The following is a 24,045-nucleotide window of genomic DNA, read 5'->3' on the forward strand; positions in this document are numbered from 1 at the left end:
AGTCGAGAGGACTTCTTTACTTCCCTAAAGTAAAGAAGTAGAGGGAGTACTATATAATAAAGTTATAAAAGCTAGTTCTAACTTAGCGTTAGAAGCGGCGTCGCTTTTTATAATAGTTCTAGATAAAAACAATAATAAAGCAAATCTAGAGAGCCTATTCGAGCCGACTTTCTATATAAAAATAATAAAGGAATACTATAGAGTCTATTCTATTAGGAAAAAGGAGTCTATTCCTAATAGGAATAGTAGTAAAGAAATACTAGTAAGACTATTCCTAAACATTTCTATTATAAAGAATATACCTATTACTAATAAAATTTACGACGAAGCAATACTAGGAAGCCTACTCCTTATAAAAATAGAGAACGAGAGTCTTTTAGGCAGCCTATTTCCTATAAAGATAATAACGAAGAAGGAGCCTATTACTTATAAAAATAATAATAAAGAGGGAGTCTATTTCCGATAAAAATAATAGCGAAAAGAGGGAAACGAAGAGTCTATCTATTATAACGAAAATAGAGAAAGAGAGTCTACTTCTAAAGATTCTAAAGAGGTATATACTATACCTACTTTATAAGAGTAGCCCGTAACTACTAATAGCAAAGAGTAAGGAAACGAAGAGGCCGATATCGCTTAAGAAAAAAGAGAGACAAAAAAAGAAAGAGGAGAAGTAAAAAGATCCGATCTAAGCATTTGTATTTGTAGCTACGAACGAGTGGACGGACGGGCGGCATTGTAAAATCAATAAAGAGGACGACCTACCTTCTTTCTCTCTCCCTCTCCTCTCCCACTCCCTCTCCCTCTCCCTCTCCCTCTCCCTCTCCCTCTCCCTCTCCCTTAGCATAAACAAAACCTCTTCCCAATCGCCCGAATCCTCTCGCCAACCTTATTCAACTTCCCTCGAAAGCGGCGGGGAGGACGAGAAGGACTAGGGAGAGAGAGTTGCGGCTGCGGTAGTGCTGAGATACTACGGCTGCGGCTGCGTGTCTCAGTCGAAATGGGGTTGGGATTGGGAATCGGGAATGGGCAGGTCGAACGACGCAATGGCGATGGCAAGGGCACCTCGGTCGAAGAGGATGATGATGCAAGTGCCACTCGATATCCCGTGATTTCGGCGATTTCGGCGTCGGAAGGAAAGGTTCCTGCTGGGAGGAGGAGGGCCATGGCGACGGCGTCGAGTCGGATGGCTTGGAGGATGGGGAGATGAGGGTCGGTGTTTGGTTGTTGGTGAAGGGTGATGAGAGGGGGGATGGGGGATGGGGCTGGGAGATTGTTAGTTGGGGAGAGTGGGGGAGATACTTCCTCTTCTACTTCCCTCGTTGTTGCTTGCTCAGCCCGAGAGACTGAGTGGTCTGGGTAGATGACGGACATGTCGTGGTCCAAGGTGGGGAGTGGGATGAAAGTGCCGTGTGCATGGGAGGGCGGGTAGATGATGGACATGTCGTGATCCAACGTGGGCAGTGGGACGAACGTCTTGGTAGACATTGTCGAATGATGGGATGGTCGGAGATGTTGGGTCTGTCGCTGTTGCGTGTGGTTTGTGTTGCTGTTGCTCGACGTCGGAGTATCTGCGCTGCGGATAGTCTGCATCGATCGTGAGGCAGGTGTGTGGTCTGAAAGATGTAATGTCGGGTCAGAGGGAGATGGAAGACTGCTTTTATACTTTCCCTGGGGTGGAAGCGGCAACAGGAGAAAGCATTGTGTCAGGCAGGACAAGGCATTATCTACCTGGGAGACAATGGCATTGACAAATGGCTTTCATTGCTCGGGGCAGGCCAAGGCAATGCCATTGTATTATTAGTCGAATGCATTGTGCCGTGAGAAGGTGCGCATTCACCTTCTCCATGATCTGCGAGTGCGAGGCGGAAAAATGGGCTTATTCAGGGAGAAGAACGGCAAGGCCTGTATCGAAGGAGGACACGGATAAAGGAGGACACGGACAAGGCTGAGGCTCGGCCCTGGCAGGCTGGGTGGTGGAGCGAGGAGTCGACTGCCGGCGGACGCCAAGTCACTGAGTGTCTCACTGTCTGACGGCCGCATGATGGCGCATCTCCAACTCATCTTCTTTGGCTCCACGACGCTCAATCCTCGATCATCAGGCCTGAGCAGAAGTGGCAGTCAAACTGTGAGTCGAAGGTGCAGTCGTTGAAGTTGAAGATGGCAAGCATGGCGATGGCGGAGGCGGAACCGGTGTTCACGCGAATGGCGACGGAGCGCATTGACGGCGTGAAGCACACGTACTGCCACACGGCACTGCAGCGGCCGGTACAGCACGGCGACTTCAAAGTGGTGCACAAGGAGACGATGCGGCATGAAATCGAGGAGCCGGGATCGCTGGTGGACGGCGTGACGCAGCACGTGCAGGAGACGGCGCAGCAGCTGGCGGTGCGGCATGAGGGCATGCTCGTGCACCTGGAGTGGCACACTTCGTATACCGTACGTTCGCTTTCGCTTTCGCTTTCGTTGGTGCTGATGTTGATGACTGACCGGCGACGTGTGCACAGCAAAGCAGCAACAAGCCCGTCGCCGCGGGAGGCGTTGCCGCTGTCGACCACACCTGGACCAATCGCGCCTGCATCGACTTTTCTTCGCTGCTGATGAACAATGGCGGCGCCCCCACCACCACCATTCCGCGCATGGACGACGCGCCTCTCGCCACTCTGCAGCAAGCTCATCGTCCCGGCGGCGGAGGAGGAGGAGGAGGGGCAGGCGATGGTCCGTCATTGGTGCGCGTCGTGTATTCCGCCGCCGACGTGCCGAATCCAATTCCCAATCCGAGTCCGCACCACTTCAACTTCAGCAACAACCAACCCAACTTGGCTCCCACCGCATTGCCATCAGCGCCCATCCAGCCGACCGCCACACCAGCAGCCCAGCCGCAGTCGCAGTCGCAGCCGCAGTCGCAGTCGCAGCCGCAGCCGCAGCCGCAGCCCCAACCGACGAATCCTCGCCCTGCACGCAGCAGCAGACTTGCACGCGACGCATACGACAGCGACGATACGGCTATGACCATGGGAGGTGCAGGCGCTGGCGATGTTGATCCCACACCTGAAGGACTGCAAAAGCTGAAGCATCAGTACAATGAGTACAAGCGGCGCTTGCATGCGGCCAACGGCAATGACGAATAGAAGGGTTTTGGCTGCGCTCGCTCGCTGGCTCTGGGACAATGGAGGGCAGACAAAGACTGCGCGCAGAGCAATGGCAGTGAATGGAGGGCAGACAAGGGCTTCGCGCAGGACAATGGCAATGCATGGAGGGAAGACAAGGACCGCGCGCAGGGCAATGGCAGTGAATGGAGGACAGACAAGGGCTTCGCGCAGAACAATGGCGATGTATGGAGGGAAGAGAAGGACCGCGCGCAGAGCAATATCAGTGAATGGAGGGCAGACAAGGGCTTCGCGCAGAACAATAGCAATGCATGGAGGGAAGACAAGGACCGCGCGCAGAACAATGGCAATGAATGCAATCTCTTTCAAATGCACATCACTGAACTAAGGCGTGACTGAGGATTGCATGGGCCGTAGGGATACTGACAACAAACAGCATGTCTAGTGAGGCAGAAGCTTCTCTTACCCTGCAATACAAGTCGTCGGGCCTCTATGAACAGACCTTGGATGATCCGTTCACCCTGTCTGTATACACAATACGCCTTCGAGCATGACATGATGATTACCTCGTCGACGCCCATCGAATGCTGCATTGCGTCTCTGACACATCCATCACCCTCCTGGCCTCGCTACTGACTTTCCTGCTTGCCCGAGATAGAATGGCTGGCTGACTGGCCACACAACATCTTCTGAGCCTACATCAGGCCTGACCTTGACGATCCCACCCACTCACAACTCTCTCTTCCTATCCACCCTTCGTCTCAACTACCGACACACATCCTCCGGAGTCTGGCACTGTCAGGAGGAGTCATTTTCCATTTGCCCTCCCCACAACATCTAGCATCTCATCTCCTTCATCAACGCCTGCCTCCGCCACCCAACTCAACAAACGTCCTTCCTGTTTTCGTTTCTTGTGGGCACAATAAGCTGCTGATTGATTCCAGGGAAGTGGAAACAGGTGTCTGCAGCGAGTGCGAAAGGACAACCAGACTTGTGCATGGAAGGAGACGTGTAGCGAGGGTTCACCACGGTCACACTTTGCGGCGGTCAGACATCATGGCTGCTACGCTCACGCCCCATGGCGGCCAAACTCCACTCTCCATAGCGGCCACACTCCACGCTCAATGCCTGCTACGCTTCACGTTTCACACTTCATGGCGGCCACCCTTCACGTCTCACACTTCACGGCGGCTACGCTTCACTCTCCATGCCGGCTACACTCTACTCTCTATGCCGGCCACACTCCACGCCCAATGCCGGCCACGCTTCACGTTTCACGCTTCATGGCGGCTACGCTTCACGCTTCGCAGCGGCCACATTCCACGCTCAATGCCGGCCACGCTTCACGTTTCACACCTCATGGCGGCTACGCTCACGCCCCATGGCGGCCACACTCCACTCTCTATGCCGGCCACGCTTCACGCTCCATCACGCTCTATGCCGGCCACAATGCATTCACGGGGTTGGCAATGCATTCACGGCGGCGACAATCCGTTCTGGCGGCTACGCTTTATGCTCTATGGCGGCCACAATGCATTCATAGGAGTGAGAATGCCTTCACGACGGCCACAATGCATTCATAGGAGTGACAATGCGCACAGTATTCGCAAAGGCAGATCGCCTTAATAACTAATTGATGGCGGTCACAATGCATTCACGGGGGCCACAATTCATTCACGGTGTGACAGTGCATTCATAGCGGCGACAATCCGTTCTGGCGGCCACGCTCTATGGCGGCCACAATGCATTGGTGGGAATGACAATCCATTCACGGCGGCTACAATGCATTGATGGGAATCACAATCCATTCATCGCGGCCACAATCCATTCTCCGCAGCTACAAACCATTCATGGGGGTGCTAATGCATTAATGGGAATGACAATCCATTTATCGCGGCTACAATCCATTATCCGCAGCTACAAACCATTCATAGGGGTGCCAATATGTTAACGGCGGTAACAATCTATTCTCGCTAGCTAGAATCCATTTATAGGGGTGCTAATGTATTAGCGGCGGTAACAATCTATTTATCGCGACTATAATCTATTCTCCGTAGCTATAATCTATTCTCGAGGGTAGTAATTAAAGAGTAATAGCTTAGAGCGAGAAATTCCGTATTCTTCGCTAGCTAAACCTTATACGCAAGCTTGCTAGCTCTAAGAATATTATTATATAGAGTCGGTAATCTATTTAGCTAGTATAGGCGGGACGAGTAGGTCGTAGGTAGAGGTACATATATAGGGAACTATATACTATAGGCCTAGTACTTAGTAAACTGCGAGGGGTCGGCGTAGTATTATATACTTCGAAGGGAAGGCGTTATAAATATTAAAGAGAAGAGAACGGCCGCAGGGAGGGCTACATTGTAGCTAGATTAGGTACATTTCCTATGTCTCTCTTGCTATATATTGCCGTAGCTGTATCTCCTTATATCGTATATATATATTCTAATTATAAAGGTAGTTATGTGTTCTAGGGTATAAAAACAAGGAGGGGGGGTACAAGTATATATATAGGTGCTAAGTACGGTTTCCCTACTATATTTTCCCTCCCGGACTAAGAAGTCTACCCTTAGACTAACGCTTCCTTACCTCTCGGACTAAAAAACCTTAAACACGTAAAGAAACCAAACTAACTATCCTATAGCGGTATCCTAGCTAGCTAGCTACTATACCCTACTACTTATTTCTTTCTACTACGAGTCGCTAGTCTACTATAGTTACCTCTATAGCCCTAGCCGCTATAATTGCCTCCTCGCCCCTACTAGTTAAATTAGTCGATAAGAGCCTAGGTCCGCGTCGCCTTAGCCCGTATATCCTAGCGGGTCTATCGTTTATTCGGATTAGCTATAGGGTTCGTAGGCTGCTTTAAAGAAGATAGCTAAGGAGGCTGTTTCTTAGGGATACTAAGCTGCTAGGAGTTAACGTTCGGGAGTACTCTACTAGGAGTAGAGACTTTCAAAGCGTAGGTAGTAGGTTTCGCTAAAGGGGCGCTAGACTACCGCTAGTTAGTAGGAAGGTCTACCTTACTAGGTTCCTATTAGTATATAAATCCCTAGCCTCCCTAATTAAACTCCTCCCTAGTATTAGGCGTAGGCTAATATCGGTAGAAATTATCCTAGTTTAGGCGTATATACCGATCTTCGCTATTATTTAGGATGCAACTCTAGTCTTTTAAAGACTGTATAAGAGCCTTAAAGAATGATTTCTCCCCGAAACGTTCCTACTCGAGCCGAATAACCTTACTTAACATCTTAGAGTATACCGACGCTATATCCTTACGATACTGCTTTAAATAGTTCTCGAGCATATATAAGGAGCCTTCTTAGTTAAGGTTGCGAAAGAGTCTTCGAATATATTACTATACTATAGTATCGTCCTACTTTAATCGACCGACGAGGGCTTCTAAGATTAGGTTATTATTACGTAGGCGCACTATAGCCGGGAACGCGTATAGAGGGGTACCGTACTTATTTGCAAGACTAGAGGGCGAGGTAGGGCTAGGAAGAAGGTCTCGATAGGTAGCGGCGAGTTCCTAAAACGTACCTCTAGCTTCGTAATCGAGCTTTCTAGTTACTAAGTCGTATCGGCAGAACTAGGGGAGTATAGTTATCCTCTCGGTGTTCTTCGGTAATGCCTAAGCGCCGTATAGAAGGTAGGGAAGGGTTAGGCGTACTCTAAGGGCACCGACCGGGTACTACTCCTAGCCTACATTTCGATACTTGCCTTTTAGCTCGTTCTTAATAAAGTTATTAAGGGTATTCTCTATCTTAGTGTTTAGGCAATGTGTATTATAGTTAATAGAGAGAATGTAACCCCGAGGAGCGTATATAGGGCCCTTTTCCTAGCGAAGGATCTTAAGTTCCTTACACTATTTGTTAAAGACTTCTAGTTAGTAGATCCTAGCGAAGACCTTCGTAGCAGTCTCTACCGTTTTAGGAAGGAAGGATACGGAGCCTTAAACTTAGTTTGTAGTAATACCTTCTTAGAGATCGAGAGGGTGCTAGTTAATATAGGCAAACTCGGTCGAACCGCCGTTACTAGGTTGAGTTATCTTAGCGTAGTACGGGTAGGAGATTAGGTTAAGAGCGTAGTTAGGGCGGGTAAGGCCGTAGAGGAGCTAGTAGATAGGGTCTCCTCGGCAGATCTACTAGAACCTAGAATAGAAGGCGGTTCGAAGCCAACCCTTATTCGAGACTCTATTAACTATACGCTAATGCTAAAGGTATATTATAGCCTCTAGCTTAAACTAGTTAGATAGGGATATCTTTCCGAAGGGTAGAGGGGCCGCGGCGACTTCGACTTTCTTATTATTATACTAACCGAAGACGGCCGCTCTATATAGTTTAGTAGAGCCTTTATCGCTCGTAATGCTATCTAAGGTAATAGTACTATCTCTTACTTAGGCATCCTAGCTAGCCTTTATTATTACTCCTATACGGGAGAAGGCCTTGCGAATCTTAGTAGCAATCGCTAGGGTAACGCGTTTAATAGTTAAAGGGTTGTATATCTTGTTCTCGTAACTATAGGCCTTAGGGAAAAAACGATATAGTCTAAGGTAGTCGCTAGGGATAGGAGGACGGCGAGTCTTCCGAAATAGGTTAGGTCTCTTATTTCGAAGGCGGAGAAGGTCGTTCCGATACTTATATCTAGGGCTACTTAAGGTTTCTATTATCTGCTCTCGACTAACTTTTCCTCGAAACCTAACTACTATCCTAAATAGGTAGCGGGTATAAGTATAGCAAGGCGGGTAAGGGGCAGTTACAACTAGGGCAATTGCTCTTCCCTACGTAGCGTTATTAGATTTACTATCGTACTATATTAAAGTACTACGGTCGGCTTCCGAGAATCTATTGCAGCTATAGTAGGCTAGGCTGTTTCTAATATAAGTGTCCTTATCGGGGGTTAGCTCCTTATAGTATATAGTGCCTCCCCGCTTAGGTCCTAAGGTATTAAGGTCGTCGGTTAGGTTCTCCTCGAGGGGTACGGCAAGATCTCTACTCGGCTTATTAAGTCTGTTCGATCTGCGGGTCCTTCCTAGGGGGGGGATAGGCGTTATAGTCTGAATTCGACGAGTAGGCGGAGCCCCTAGAGCAAGGCTATTATTACCACTCCTACTACTAGTCCGATCGGGTAGTAAAGTAGAGTTTTCGACTAGGAGATTAGGGCGAGTCGTATTACGCTATAGAGGCGTATTTTAGCGAGAGCTAATAGGCTAAGTAGGGCGAGCGGGTAATAGCTACTAGTTGTCCTATCTAGCTAGAGGGTCGCTAGCCGGGTTGTATATAACTAGTAATCTAATAGGTATACTAATTCGCTTATATATACCTATACGGGATCGAGGGACATTAAGCCCTAGGGTCCTAGAAGTAGTACCTTTAATATAGCTACCTAGCGGTCTCGAAAAAGGGCGCCCGTCGGGAGTAATAGCAATAATAGGAGGGCCTTCGTATTAGCTAATTCGAATACCGATAGCCTTAAGCTTCGCCTTACTAGCCTCCGTTCTCTAGGAGAAGAATTTATTCTTACCCTCCTTACGAGTGTCGTCCTCCTTATCTACTACGCAGTCCTTAGTAGTAATAGTAACGGTATTAATATCTGCCCGTCCCTATCTCGCTCTAAGCGTTCGGCGATATAGGTAATTGCTTAGGATACGAAGAATAAGCTAAATTTCGGAAACCTAGCTAGCGTCCTTAAAGTTTGCGTAGTTGTTAAGCTTTCTATCCTTCTATAGCCTAAAGACTCGAGCTATTTCTTTTACGGTATTACCTCGGATATTATAGAGGTCTAGGTAGTTCCTAAAGAATATAGGACTATTAGTAATATCGTTCTTACGGCGATCTTCCGTAGCCTTCCTACGAGTAGCGGCGGCTTATAGGGTAGCAAACTCGTTACCTATATACTGCTCGAGGGCCTATACTATAGTAGATCCTCGGGTACGAAGATTATCTCCTATTTCTTTCGGCAGTCCTTTAAAGAGCGCCTCCTTAAGCCGATAATAGGTTAGCTCCGTGCCTTTAATAAAGTTGTTAACACTTCCTAGGTTGTCGTAGATTATATCTACTTTAGTTTAGCGGGATAGGTTAGCGGATTAAAGATATTACACCTATTCGAGTAGGGTATTGTAATTGCTTAGTCGCTAGTCGGAAGGGAGGTAGGAAATACCGCTATAGGCTACGCTCGTAATAAGGTCTCGACTAGAGGCTTCTACTATTGCGCGCTTACGAGGCGGTAGAGGGGGTTTTATATATCGGGTCGCGTAGAGGAGGTAGGGGTTTATCGGTCTTTAATAGTTAATTAAGGAGGGTAGTATTTGCTATAAGCGCCTATCGCTTTGTCGAGGGAAGGGCGGTATAGGTATATTTGTTTGTAAAGAAGTTTAGGCGCAAGAAAGATCGCCTTTTTATCGTAGTAATAGCGCGGGTACGCGGGAAGGGACGGGAGGTACCTACCTTACGCGTATACGCGCGTTTGTATATAAATCCGAAAGTAAGGCACGTATCCTAAAGGAAGTAAAGGGTTAGTAGTAGGCAGCGGCGACATTTCTAGAGGCCTAGGTAATTCGCGTAGTAGCGAGATTCGAGGGCGTAGGACTAGAGCACTTAGATCTAGGGAGTTAGGCATTATATAACGTACTAACCCCTCCGCTTTAACCCCTACCGCATTGAGGCATAGTTATAAGGGCTCCTCCGGGCAGTATAGGGGTAGTAGTAGTAGTCGCAATATATCCTAGCTAGCTAGCTACTATAGGCGGGAGTTCCCGGGATTCTTAGAAATCTCGATATACCGGCCGGCGTAGGCCGTAGAAATAGTACAAAGGAAAGGTTTTTAAATAAAGGAAATCTTTAAGGTTAGGTAAGGTTTTCCTAGGCTTACTCCGTAGGGTAGGCTTCGGTTTTAGTAAGCTAGGCGTAACGTAGAGCTTCTAGTAGGTCCCCTTTTACCGAGTTAAAATTATTTACTCGCTCCGCGGGTAGGCTAGTACTTAGACTACTCCGGGGAGCAGGTCTAGGGATATTATTAAGGATAGGGGCTCCTTACTAAAGCCCCTACCCTCGTCGGTAGTAGTATAAAGGAAAAGAAGCAACGATAGGGCTCTAGTAGTAGTACTCTATCCGGCTGCTAATATATAAAGGGACAATCGATCCTAGTATACGTCGATAATCCGTTTAAATGCGCGAATAAGGGTACTAGCGAGTAAAAAATTCGGTATAAGGCGAGTAAATAGGAGCAAAAGAGAGGCTATACGCGAGTAGTTATAGGTTTATCGGGCCTACTAAGGTAGTAGTAGTTTATTTTCGTTGCATTCTATAGCCTACTCCGCTTCTAAGGGTTCGTTAAAAGCTCCGGGGTTTGAGCCTAGGCCCTTAGAGTTAGCGGTATAGCGGAGCTCCTCTTGTTCGATCTAGGTAAGCCGAAGCCTGTCTCGTATTCTTATTAAGGATAGCCTATATTCGTTGTCTCCCTAGTTCGCAACGTTGTCTATAGCCTCCTAGGCGAGAAATCTAATGCCTCGCCGCCTATATAGGTTAGTATATACTAGGGCAGCAAGGCTAGTTTCTACTAGGGCCTTAAGGAGATATAGGTTGTGTTCGAACTTTAATATGTTTATCTCGTCGTAGACCTAGACTCTCTAGGTCGTCTACTAGCTAGGGTCTCGCTATAGTACTAGTCGAAAGCTAGGGTCCTAGGTAAGCCTCGGAAGAGCGCTAACGTAGTAGGCTTGTTCGTATAGGTCCTACCTTCTATATAGAATTGCTATCTAGCCGAATCTATAGTGTTAAGCTAAAGGCTAGGTTACCTCTCCCTAGGTAAATAGGGCTAGGTAATTAAAAGCTAGAAAACTATTAGGTTCGGCCGAGCTATTAAAGAAGAGATAGTTATTCGAATAATCTTCTATAAGGGGTACGCTAAGAAGGTCTCGTATTAGGTTATTAATCTAAGAGATAGGATTAACTTTAGGGTCGACTCGGTATATAGCTATAGTATAGGCTTAAAAGGCTCGCCTTTGCTCCTCCTTAGGAAGGGATGTAATCGTATAGACGTCTATATCCCTTTCTTTACCGGACTTAGTATTAGACTAGCTATCGTCCCTAGACTCGGAGGACTTAGACTAGCTATCTCTATCTGCCTCGACTTCTTTATTAATAGGTTCGTTATTCGTCGTAGCAGCGTTTTTACCCGAGATCCGGTTAGGCCGGAATAGAGGTACTTCCTTTAGTCGATCGCGTAGAAAGGTAATAGCTAGATTAGCCCTATTAAGTTCCGTAAGATAGTACGAGGTTCTAGAGGCAGTAATCCCCGTAATACGAAAGGGGCCCTTCTAGCGAAAGGCAAGCTTGCTAGACCTCGAGTGCTTAATTTCGCTCCTAGTAATAAGTATAAGGGATCCAACCTTAAGGGGAGCGTTAGATACTACTCCCTTTTCGTCGTACTAGCGAGCGTTCTCCTCGCGAGTCCTCTTTAGCCGAAGGGTCGCCTCTTCGTTATCGTTAGGCATATATACTAGTTGCTAAGTACGGTATATAAGTAACGAGGTAGTGTCGCGTATAGTATCTTAGTCGACTTTTTAGAAGGTTCGGTAGGCATTCTCGATAGGAAGGATAACGTCGGCCCCTCTATATATAACTTCCGTAGGCGTTTTTCTAGTCGTTCGTCGATATATCGTTCGGTCGGCCTATAGAATAGGCGGGACGTATTTTCTCTAACTATTTATAGTACCGTTCGTTAGTTTAGAAAGGGCAGCTAGGATAGGTCGGTTTCTAACCTCGATTTGACTATTCGCCTTCGGGTAGTATAGGGAAATCCGTACCCGGTACGTAGCTATTCGCTTAAGCAATTCCTTAGTATCCTTCCGATTCTTAGATCCGTTATCTATAACGAATTCATCCGGACAGCTATATCGGCAATAGACCTCTTCGTATAGGAACTTAGCTATTTGCTATATACTAACCGACTTGCCCGAGTAGTTAAATATCCTCCCCTCTACCTAGCCGCTAATAACCTTACGCGCTAAGGCAATAGACCCCTTATTGTCGATATAAAGCATATCGGCAACCTAGCGACGGCTAACAACTCGAATATAGGTAGGGTAAAGCGTCCTAGCAATCTTGTATCTCTCTCGCATCCGGTATATACGATAGGACCGAACCTATATAGCGATTTAGGACTATATCCTATACTAGAAGTACCTTTTTAAGGCTAGATAGTATACTGCCTCCCGGCCTTTATAGCTATAATCCTCGTAAAGTAATTAGATAATTTCCTCCCTAGCCTTTTCGCTATTAATTACTCGTTAAAGGGGACAATTCGGATAACGCTAGTAGAAAAGGAGCCGATCCTTAACAATATACTTCTAGGTAGCACGTCGAACCCTTCGGGCTTCGCTTCGAGAGATGCCTTACGGAAAGCGAAGGGTCGACTTAAAGTATCCGATAAGAAGCGATTCTCGAGACTAATATTCGCCCTCGTTAAGGAAGCTAGACTTAGCTAAGAGGTCGACAGGCTTAGTCTATACTATACTATAAAAGAAGTCGTTATCGATTATATTATCGTCGTCGATTTAGTTATCTCGTTCGACGATATCTTCTTTAGTAGGGTTACGACGGGATAGACTATTAGCCGTAGAGTGCTTCCGTCCGGGGATATGTTTAACTTCGAAGTCGAATAGTCGGATCTAGGCTACCTAGCGAGCTATTACCGAGTTAGGGAGGTCCGAGGCGGATTTGTTAAGCTAGTAGACAAGGGTAGTAGCATCGATTTCGATCCGAAAGTACTACCTAACGAGATACTTCTTAAACTTCTTTAGTAGTTTAAGTACGGCAAGGCACTCTCGTTTGCTAGTATTATATCGGTCTAAAGACCGCTTTCGTACCGAATAGGGTAACGCTTCTTTATATTGTCCCTTTCGCACTAGTTTAGGCTACTACTATATCCGGATCTACTCGCGTCTAATAGAAGGATAATTAACCTAGTACCCTTAGTATAATCGATCGAGATAAGAGTAGGGGTAGTAGTTAGCGTAGCCTTCAAGGTATCTATAGCGACTTGCTAATCCGGTCCCTATAAGAATTCGATATCGGCCTTTAGGAGGTAGAAGAGTAGTCTTACTATTATTACGAAGCCCTCGATCTAGATACGGTAGTAGATACAAACCCTAAGGAAGGCCCGTACGCTAGACTAGTTCTTAGGTACTAGCTATACGACAATCTTTGCAACTTTCTCTATATTAGGGTGTCTTCCGGAAATATTAATAACGTAGCCGATATATTTTAGCTTTTTATAGAGGAACTAAGATTTTAGACCTAAAACAGTATACCTAGCACGCTTAATGTCTATAAGAACACTATCTATCTATTAAATGTGCTTAGTAACGAATCTTCTTAGGCTAGGCTCGACCTCTTTATTATTATATCGGGTCTTCGGGCCCTTAATACTAATGTCGTCGATAAACGGCCTCGTACGGTAGGAAATATAGTTAAAAAGGATTCTTGTTACTACTCGGACAAACTAGGTAACGGAGTTTGTCGCTCCTTACGGAAGGGTAGTCATTCGTATAAGGCTAAGCGGGGTATTAAAGGCAGTTATATCTCGATCGGCCTCGTAAAGCGGGACTTAGTCGTATCCGGAAAAGAAATCGATTAGGGACGAGATAGTATAGTTAGCAAAATCCTCGGTAAAGCTATTAGTATTAGGAGGAAGGTTTCCGTCCTGTATTATATAGCGGTTTAGCTCTATAGCAGCGTTAATTAGGCGATATTTCTTAGTTCCTTTCTTCTAGACTAAGAACTATAGGTTCCGGTATACTCCTTCGCTAACTTTAAGTACCCTATTCGCAATTCGTTCTCGGATTATTTCTTCTACAATGTTTACTAGGCTAGGCTAGAGGCGGAAGGTTAGTTTTCTCTAGGGTTTATAAGGAATTGTTCGGATCCGTTAGGGAGGTGCTATATCCGCGTCGACTCTTCTAATTTCGGTAAAGCTCTAGGTAAGGGCTTTCTCCCTATTATAAAGCATTTCGTAGAACAGATCTAGCTCCTTAGGAAGAAGTTCTATTCTAATAAGAAGCTTTGCTTTCCTTTCCTTAGTTAGGCGCGAGCTACGTAGTATATCTAAGAACTTCTTAATTAGGTACTTCTAGTTATATAGCCCGGTTCTAGGCGGAAGCAACGCTTCTCGAGTAAGCCGTTTCTTTTTCTAGTAAGGGTTACTACCGGTCGTTACACTCCCGGTTATCGTAGTGCTAGCTTCTATAGGTCTTACTTTGTCTGCCTTTTTCTTATATATACTATAAACTCCGACCGTACGGCTAGTATTCGAATCTTCCTTAAGTATTTTCTTAATAGATAGCAGCTAGGTAGGGAACCTTCGAAAGCTCTAAAACCTATAGTGCCGCTTATGCTAGTTACAAAACCTGTTCGCTTCCGACTGCTAAAGGATTGCCGCCTAGTCGTTACGAGTTATAGGTTCGAGAATTGCCTCCGTACGCCCGAGCCGGGTAAGGCTAATCGTCGGGTATAGCTAGGAAGGATCTTCGAGAAAGGACTAGCGTTATATAGCTAGGACCGGTACGTCGTCGTATACCCGCTCCTAGATAGGGTGCCTAGCTAAGCGGCTTTTATATAGGGTACTACTAGAGGGCAATTGTAGGGACGCGGGAATGCCGGGGCTAGCGGGAATACCGGGATAGGCCGGGGCTAGTCTAAGCGAGGTCGGAAAAGGCAGTAGGAGCGGGGGCGGGCCGACTACCGGACTAATTAATGTACCCTAGCTAGCTAGCTAGTATACCCTAGAGTTACTATCCTCTTTGCTATATAACCCTATAGATCTAATATTATTATGCTAATACCTTCTTTAAAAAGTCGGAATAGTAGCGAACAATCAGAGACGAAGGGAAGACAGTTAAGAAGGAAGGGAGGACGAATAGAAAGCACTATATACTAGGGCAGAGGAGGTGCTAAAGGCGGAAGATAGAAGAACCCCTAAGAGGGTATATAGGATAATAATCTTAGAACTCCTTAGAGGACTAAAAGCAATCTACAGCTAGGCAAGCTACGTAATTACAAAGGTAGCTAATACAGTCGTAGCAAAGATTACGAAGAAACAGTAGGAAACAAGCCTAAACTACCGCACCTAGGTAGTAGTAGCTAGTTAGGAGGCGCTAAAACCCCCGAGGACAGTAGTTAGAGTCTATATTACGGACCTATAGGAGCAAAAGGAAATCTAAGGACTTATAGAGAAAGAGATTGTAGAAAGAATTGCAGTTAAAGAGGTAATTAGGGCTAGGAACGAAGGAAAAGGGATAATCAAGCTGTTTATAGCACAAGAGTAGGACAAAAAGAAGCTAGAAACACAAAAAGAATAGATAACTAAGATAGGGAAAACAGCAAAGGTCTCCTAACAGCAATTTATGATTATAGCCTATAGTATAATAAGAAGCTTTAAGGAAGAATAGGATATTAAGAGCCTATAGAGACAAAACCAAGCTATATGCCTAGGCCTAAAGATTACAAAAGTGGTATAGATTAAAAGGAAAATCGAGGAGACTAAGAAGCAGTCTTCCCTAATTATCTAGGTAGGGAGTATAGAGCAAGCTAATATAGTGCTAGACTAGGGGTTGTTCTAGGACTATAAGAGATTAGAAACAGAGATATATAGAAGCAACTATAGGATAATGCAGTACTTCAAATATTAATACTATAGACACTTAGTAGCTAAGTGTATAAAGACAACTAATACCTGCTCCTATTATATAGGGGATTACTAGGTTAAAGAATACAAAGTATACAAGGGAGAAGCAAGATATATATACTACACTAAAAGACACCCCTCTTAGGCGAAGGAATGCCTAGTAAGAATACAGGCAGCGAGGAAGGCAAAGGAAGCTAGAATCAATACACTAAAAAGATATATAACAAGCTAGGGCAGCTAGGTATAGAAGCAACCTAGCTAAGTGCTACAAAAGAGGTCTAGACAAGATAATAGGTTTACATTTAGGGCCTTACTAGTACAAGAGAGTTACTAGCAACTAGGGAGACCAAGATACCTTAACATTATAGGAAAGGAAGCAGGGCAAATAAAGCTTAGTTAAATGTTAGTCTAAAGTGAGGGAAGACTAAAGGAAAACTTATAGGGAAATAATATAGATAAAACCTAATAAACACTGCAATATTACTAAACATTATATAGTACAATGTTAACAAGAGCAAAGATAAGGTACAGAGGAGCTTCCTTTAAGTACTGAACCTAAAAGAATATTATATTATTGCAATCTAAGAGCCCTAGCTCAACCTATATATAAAGAGACTAGCAATAGTTAAAGACCTAAGATACTACCTAATTATCTACAACTAGGGAGCCCTAAGGATATACATCTATATTAGTAAGGAGATAGATATAGAAACCTAGTAGGCTCTACTATAGGAGGATAGGGACCTAATATTAGTTTAAGTAGAGACATCCTAAGGTACACTCTAAGTCTACTGCATATACAACCTACTACTAGACTTAAGAAGCAGTACCTAACTAAAAACCCTAGAAAGACTACCTAGAGTTATCTAGGGGAACACCTACTAAATCCTACTTAGGGATTTCAACCTCTACTACCCCCTCTAGGGCTTAGACTTTACCCTAGCTTACCACTTCCTAGTAGGAAGACTAATTGACATATTAGAGAGGGAAGAAATAGAAATTGTTACCCTAAAGGGACTAATTACTTAGGAGGCAAGAGGAAGCAGCAGTATACTAGACCTATGCTTTATATTATATTAGATTAGGAACAGGATTACAAGATATAGGATCAACTAGGAACTAGAAGAATTATTAGACCACTTCCCGGTACAGATTGAGCTAAATGTCTAAGCTAACTAGGAAGGGGAACTAGAGGAGAAGCTTAACTAGAAGGGTGCCTAATAGGGTAGGATTAGGGAGGAACTAGAAAGGGACCCAAAACTAGAGAAACTCTTAACAAAGCACCTACTAGGGCTAGAGGACATTAATAAAGCAGTAGAAGAACTAATAGGAATCCTGAAACAGGTAGCTAGAAAGCATACCCTAGTAAAGAAACATTTACTATACTAGCAACTATACTAGACTAGCGAGTGTATAAGGAAGGTTAAAGTAGCAAGGAAGGCTAGGAGGTAGTAGACATAAACCTATACCTAGGAGGCATAGGACAACTATAACAAAGCCTACTAGGAAAAGAAGATCTAGATCAAGAAAGATAAGATACAAGAATAGAGATCTATAATAGGAATAATTATAAAGAAACTAGAGGAGATATAGAGGATAGCTAAATAGGCAAGGAGACCTAAACAGGATAAGGATATGCTACTACAATTCCCGGACATTATAGACCAATAAGGACAAATATAGACTATAATAGAAGGGAAAGCAAGAGCCCTAGGCTAACACTTCTTCTATAGAAAAGTATAAGTAGACCTATTAGATATAAGGGAGATAGAACAAGAGACTCTACTACTAGGCATACTAAGAGACACCTAGGTCAAACCCGAAACTATTAAAAGGATCCTAAAGAAAATTCTAGGCAATAAGGCACTAGGAGAAGACAAGATCTACAACAAACTTCTAAAAGCATATAGGAAGGGGCTAGCCCTAGCACTAGCCAATATCTTTTTATAAAGCCTAGCACTAGGATACTACCTAAGACCATTTAGGAAGTCCCTAATAGTAGTGCTAAGGAAGCCCTAGAAGGAAGACTATATACAGCTTAAGGCCTATAGACCGATAGCCCTACTTAATATAATAGGCAAGGTGCTAGAAAAAATTGTCGCTAAAAGGCTAACAACCTTTGCCGAGGAAAGGAACATCCTTCCTAAAAGCTAGATAGGAGGAAGAAAGAAGAGGTTAATACTAATAGCTATAGAACTAATTATAGAATAGATCAAGTATATCTAGTACTATAGTTAAAACTAGGTAGCAACCCTCCTCTCCCTTAACATCTTAGGAGCCTTTAATAATGTCTCCTATAAAAGGCTCCTATATATACTTAAACAGAAAGCTATACTAAACTAGATAGTCTAATTTATCTAGTCCTTCCTAGAGGAAAGATCAACACAGCTTATTCTAGGCAAATTCAAATTAGACCTAATACTAACTAAAAAGGGAATCCCCTAAGGATTAACACTCTCCCTAATCCTCTTCCTTATCTTTATAGTAGACCTACTCCTACTCCTAGAATCAAAAAACACATTAGCATTAGGGTTTGTAGATAATACAAACATCCTAGCCTAGTCTAAGACAATAGAAACCAACTACAAGATCCTAGAAGAGAAGTACTAGGAGTATAAAAAATAGGCAAGGAGGCATAGAGCAAAATTCGCCCTAGAAAAGTACTAGCTTATCCACTTTAGTAAGGCTAAATCAACCTAGAATATAAAGCAATCAATCACTATCTAAGGCTTTAAAACCCAACTATTAGCAGAGCTTAGGGTACTAGGGATCTAGCTAGATCTAAAACTGAATTAGGGACTATAAGTAAAGAAGGCAAAGCAGAGGGCAGATGCTAATATACAATCCATTAATAGGCTTACAGCCTCTATATAGGGGGCTACATTCGAGAAAGCTAAAGTTATATACAAAGCAATTATTAAGCTAGTAATGCTATATAGAGTACAGATATAGATAGCCTAGGGGAAAACACTAAAGAGGATTAAACAACTAGTTAGTAGGTCCTAAACCCAAAGCCTAAAGAAAATCCTAGGAGTATACAAAACTATACTAATAAGGGTAGTAGAAATAGAATCAGGGATCCTACTAGTTAAACAATACTTTAAGGGACTAAGACACTAATATACAGTAAAGACAATAGAATACCTAGCCTAACAGACTATCTAAAAGGCACTAGACAAGATAAAAGCCTAGTATATTAGGACTAGGAGGCGAGACAGACTACAAATAACTCCCTAGAAAGTTAAAGACCTAGAGCAATATAGAGTCTTAATAAGAGAAATGCTAGAGAAAGAGCTTTAGGGACCAAACACAAGGCTAAAGGAAGACAAACTAAAGGGAGAGAAATAGAGCCTAGCAGAATTAATTGCTAGATACCTATAGGAGCAGGAATAGAACAAAACACAAATCAGACTAGGAACCCTAAAGGCACTAATCAAATTCGGTTAGCACAACTACTAGCTCTATAAGGACCTAAACAGGGCCGAGGTAAGCCTAGCTATCTAAACTAGATCTAAACATATTAGATTCAGATCTTACCTGTTTAGAAGAAACGTCCTAGGAATTGAAAGTAGGGCGTACTAATATAGCTACTAATCTTAGAACCCTAAGCATATACTACTAGTCTGCCCTTAATAGTTAGAAGGCAGAAGTAATTAGAGACTAAAAGCAATAGAAAGGGAATACGATAAGCTAATCTAGAGCAAAGAAGACCTAAAGAGGATAGTAAAGTAGATTATTAAATAGGGATTTGTACAACAATTCGTACTAGTAAGGGAAACTAAGGAGTGGATAAGAAGGAGGGAAGAAGAGGGGGAAAGAAGGGCAGGGCAGCAGGCAAGGTAGTTAAAGGGTAACAACTATAACACTAGTGCACCCTAGAGGAAGGAGAATAAGGAAATAAGGAAGATCAATACTTGTAAATAGGACAGGAGGGAGGTTTTTACTAACTAAGTTAGTTTCCTACCTAAAACAATATATAGAAACAGACCTACATAGGCCGAAAGGCACTACAACAGGCAAATGAAATATCTATCTATCTATATAACCCTATAATAATATTTCTTATTAAACAATAGGTCGTAACGGTGCGTATAATATTCCTACCTAGCGGTTTCGAAAAAGGGGCGGACTCGACGCTAGTTTCTCGTCCGCTACCTAGTTTTTTAACTACTAGGTGTTATTACGACTAAGGCGCTCCTTAAGTAGGACACAATTCTTAGAGCTAGCAAGGGTAGTAAAGGTAGTAGAGCGGCCCCCGCGCGTGGAAATGGTTCCTTCCTAGGAGCCGTCGTCTATATTTCGAGCAATAAGGCGGTTCTTACGAGCCTATAGGCGACTAAGAATAATAGAGAGGTCGTTATCCCCTAGGGATATAATAAGGAAGTCGGTTTTATACTCGACATTAAAGGTAGAGATAGGAACGGAAGTGCTAATACCGATAAATTTAGCTCTTCCTCTAGCTCCTCGTATATTTAGAATAAGACCCTTTAATAGAGTAAGACTAGCTCGCTATAGGAACTTCGCGTTTAGTATATTCCCCTCGGAGCCTTTATTAATAAGAGCGCGGATCTTAAGGCACCTATTAATAGTAATAGTAATATATAGACTAGGAATAAGGGCGAAGTTGTCGTCGACTAATAAGAGGCGAATCTAGCTAGGGTCGATATAGAGCATCTCGTTAGGTAGGGCGTCTACCCCGGATGAAATAACCTGTACTATATAGCAATTAAGTCTGTTTCTCCGGCTAATCGAATTAGGGTCCCGGATAACCTCTTCGTTAGCGGCCTTATATTCCTCGTAGCTTTCTTCCTCGTTAAGGCTAGTAAAGAACTCCCGGGCGGAGGTAAGGACTAGAATAGGGTAGTCTTTAGGCCGCCTAGGTCTACCTTTCCTAGTAGCTAAGGTAGCTACCCTACCTGCTATTTCTATAATCTAGTAGGGGATCTTGTCGGTTTTATCCTTTTCTAGCTCCCGAATTCTTATAGCAAGCGCGTTGTCGTTTAGCTAGCGTATAACGAGCTTTTAATACTCCGGAATATAGGCGAGGGCCTTAGCATTGCTAAGCTATATACCGTTCCTACTAAGGAATTTCTTTACCTAAAAGTCGGGGTCCTTATAGTGTTTCTAAAGATTCTTTATAATATTAGTTGTCTTAGGCTCTTTCCGCGTAGCTCTCTACCGGCTCGGAGGGTTTACCCCCTTCGATAGTTCTTTAGCGGCAGGCTTCGGGGTAGGCGGTAGTACGTTATCTATTTCCTAATTACTATCCTTAGGTAGGCTAGCATTACTATTTAAGGATTCAGCAGTAGGCTACCTATAGGTACTAGAAGGGCTAGCAGTAGGGGTTTTAAGACTAACCGTTTCCTTAGACTAGGTTCTTACTCTTAGAGGTAGTAGGCTCGGGGACCTTTAAGTAGTTCTTCGAGGCTAGGTTTGTTTACGAATTGCTTCCTCTACCTCGCGAACGCTAAGCCCTTAAACTACGTTACGAATGCCCTTAGTCTTCGTAGTACCTTTCTGCTTAGCAGTAGCTTTCCGGATCCGATTTATATCGGCAATAGCGGTAACGGGAAGACTATTCCTAAGCGGTACATCCTAGCTACGAGTATAGGCAAGGGTATCTATAACTATAGCCGCCTCGTAGTCGCTAAAATCTAGCTCTTTATCGGCCTCCTCGACTATACTTAGATCGTAGGGCCTTTAGTATAGCATAACCCGCCTAGTAGTAGTAGGGGTAGTAGTAGGGGTAGGAAGGCCGTTTCGAGTATCGTTTAAAGCGATCCCTCCGTAGGGATTTCCCGGAGACCTTAAAGGTAGAGGGGGAAGAGTAGAAGGAATTATCGGAGCTAGGGCTCGAGGAGTCGGAACTCGAGGGCCTAGTTAAGCTATAGCACTAGGGGCTGCAGTTCGCCTTAGTTGCTAAGAAGGATAGTTAAATTGTTTTCGAAGGGCTTCTATTCTAAATTTAGGTAGGAAAACAATCTCCTACTAGTAATAGGCCTCGAGGAGAGGAAGTATAATAGCGAGCTTTAGGAGGGTAGGACTATTACGGAAGCGGAATAGGGTAGCGTATAGTGTACCTAGGGGCCCGAAGTACTACGCACGGTCCCGAATATAGTAGAACCCTTAGTCTTATATATACCGGTAGGGCCTATAGTTTAGACGAAGGTAGCCTTTAGCTCCGTAATAGTAATAGCGACCCTCTATACTAGGGATAGATTAAAAGGCAAAGGTATCGAAGGTTAGCCCTTATACAAACTAGTTGTTATATATCTAAGTTATAGGGATATTGTCGCTCTAGAGGGGATAGAGGCGCTATAGGGCATACGAATCGGTATTAGTATTAACCGGACCTATAGTAGGGCCCCTCTAATTGTCTCGGGAGAGGACGTAAAGTTTTAGTTCTTAGAACTGCTTAATAAGGTCGTCGATACTAGGGTCCGTAACTAGCTTAAGGGCTACCCTCTATCGCTAGATATCTAGGGTAGGGCGTATAGTCGGCATTCTTTTCTTAACTGTCTCTCGTAGCTCTTTTAAATAGCTACTGTCGTCGCTAGTAAGGAGCGAGAAGCCCTATCGGCTACGAGCTAGGTCGTACCTAGTACGATAAATCTGTTCGAAGTCGGTATAGGATTCCTTATCGTAAGGGTAGATGCTGTATTTTTCGTAGATCCGAGGCATAATAGTAGGTATAGAGCCTCCTAAGCCCTTTAGAAACAGACGGCTCCTCGTAATATTGTTAAGAAGCCTCCTCGGTATCCCTTTAGCGATACTATAGAAGTCCTAGCAAAAGCGAAGGGCATTACTCTTAGCCGTTTATCTAGTATATAGCTATTTAAGGTATTCGCGGGAGTTTAGACGAACCGCGACATCCTAGTTAGCAAACTCGCGTTTGAACTTCTTTAAGAAGGCTTCCTACGTAAGAGGCTTACTACCTAGGAGCCGAGTAACTCGGGGTCGGATACTAGTTTTATAATTGGCTACAAGGAGCTTTACCGTAGTAGCCGTTTTAGCCCTTAGATAGTATCGCTTAAGGATAGTAGAAAACCTTTTAACAAAGTTAGTAGCGTTTTCTCTAGTAAAGAGGGGGTTCTTAACGGTCCCTAGGAGGGGCATCTACGGCTTCAAGTCCGAGAAGGCCTAAAGAAGACCTTAGAGAAGTTAAGGGGATAGCCCTCCGGTTGCCTAGATAAGCTACTAGGGAACTTCTCGAGTACCGCCCTCCTAGGTAGTACCTCCTTAAGCCGCTTCTCTATTTTCTATACTAGTATCCTTATCGCTTCCCGAGGCCGTAGTCCTCTCGGTATCCGAGTTAGTATCGAGGCAGTTGCGAATGAAATTTAGAGGTAGGTCTCGGTAGGTACCGGTATTAGAGGGGGCCTATAGAGGCGGTTTAGCCGGGGTAGGGTTATTATTGTTTTCTTAGGAGCTTATCTCGTCGGTAGAACAAACAATTTATAGAAGACGATAAACGATTAGAATAAATAGGAAGGATACAGTATCGATAAAATTAGATAGGTTGCTAGGTATACTTAAGGTAAGGAGGGAGCGTAGACGGGCTATAGCGTACTTTATAGTACGTATCGCGTCTGTGTCCTCGAAGCAAGGGGAGGGTAGGCGGTAGTCCGTATACACATAGAATAAAGGGGGCGGCGAATGTTACCTAGCTAGCTAGCTAGCATACCTGCTATACCCGCTCTAGGCCCCCTTTGTTCCTCTCTATTAATTTCTATTAACTCGCAGTATGCCGATTACGGTACCGCGGAAGGGTCGTAATAGCCCGGAAGGAGGTTTTAAGTTAGGCTCGCGCCGATTAGCGGAAGGGATAGGGGGCTGTCGACTTTTTAGGGTTCTTCGTATCCCTATCTCTAGTTTCTTATAGCGGGCTCTTAGGTTTCTTTCTATATAGGTCGTTTCTTATAAGGTCCCGCCTACTATAGACAGGTAGGGAGTCGTAACATTCGTAAACAGTATTTCCTTTTGCTTTAAGTCGGTAACGGTATTCCTTTTACTTTAAGTCGGTAACGGTTTATTAGTAGTAGGACGTCTCGATACTACTAAGGTCTTTTTAGCGGTAGTATTATATTAGTAGTATAGTCCTCGCTCTAGGCGAAGGCTGTAAACGTTTCTTCTTAACTATATATATACCTGCACCTTCAAATGAATAAAGATAGCCCTACCTTCGGCTCTAGAAAATATAGGCGGGACGAGTAGGTCGTAGATAGAGGTACATATATAGGGAACTGTA

At 44.2% G+C, this 24,045-nt stretch overlaps 4 protein-coding genes across 4 annotated transcripts; 3 read left to right on the forward strand and 1 right to left on the reverse strand.

Moving 5' to 3' along the window:
- Positions 1–685: 685 nt before the first annotated feature.
- On the reverse strand, positions 686–1,485 carry MYCFIDRAFT_179756 (uncharacterized protein; the record flags this gene model as incomplete). The annotated part of the gene is made up of 2 exons (XM_007933746.1): positions 686–824; positions 854–1,485. 2 exons carry the CDS (start codon positions 1,483–1,485, stop codon positions 686–688), a joined length of 771 nt encoding a protein of 256 aa, XP_007931937.1.
- Positions 1,486–1,509: 24 nt separating this feature from the next.
- MYCFIDRAFT_179757 (uncharacterized protein) lies at positions 1,510–3,661 on the forward strand (the record flags this gene model as incomplete). Its single annotated transcript, XM_007933747.1, has 13 exons — positions 1,510–1,540; positions 1,566–1,595; positions 1,621–1,673; positions 1,708–1,791; positions 1,823–1,904; positions 1,951–1,973; positions 2,009–2,125; positions 2,158–2,226; positions 2,260–2,496; positions 2,520–3,085; positions 3,129–3,204; positions 3,237–3,498; positions 3,525–3,661. The coding sequence occupies 13 exons, from the start codon at positions 1,510–1,512 to the stop codon at positions 3,659–3,661; spliced, it is 1,767 nt and encodes a 588-aa protein (XP_007931938.1).
- A 30-nt stretch (positions 3,662–3,691) lies between these two features.
- On the forward strand, positions 3,692–4,690 carry MYCFIDRAFT_179758 (uncharacterized protein; the record flags this gene model as incomplete). The annotated part of the gene is made up of 5 exons (XM_007933748.1): positions 3,692–3,703; positions 3,766–3,914; positions 3,949–4,020; positions 4,052–4,067; positions 4,097–4,690. The coding sequence occupies 5 exons, from the start codon at positions 3,692–3,694 to the stop codon at positions 4,688–4,690; spliced, it is 843 nt and encodes a 280-aa protein (XP_007931939.1).
- A 53-nt stretch (positions 4,691–4,743) lies between these two features.
- MYCFIDRAFT_179759 (uncharacterized protein) lies at positions 4,744–10,616 on the forward strand (the record flags this gene model as incomplete). Its single annotated transcript, XM_007933749.1, has 3 exons — positions 4,744–4,749; positions 4,807–5,043; positions 10,596–10,616. The coding sequence occupies 3 exons, from the start codon at positions 4,744–4,746 to the stop codon at positions 10,614–10,616; spliced, it is 264 nt and encodes an 87-aa protein (XP_007931940.1).
- Positions 10,617–24,045: the final 13,429 nt, after the last annotated feature.

Source organism: Pseudocercospora fijiensis (assembly GCF_000340215.1).
Source record: "Pseudocercospora fijiensis CIRAD86 unplaced genomic scaffold MYCFIscaffold_11, whole genome shotgun sequence".
In the NCBI taxonomy this organism is placed as follows: Eukaryota; Fungi; Ascomycota; class Dothideomycetes; order Mycosphaerellales; family Mycosphaerellaceae; genus Pseudocercospora; species Pseudocercospora fijiensis.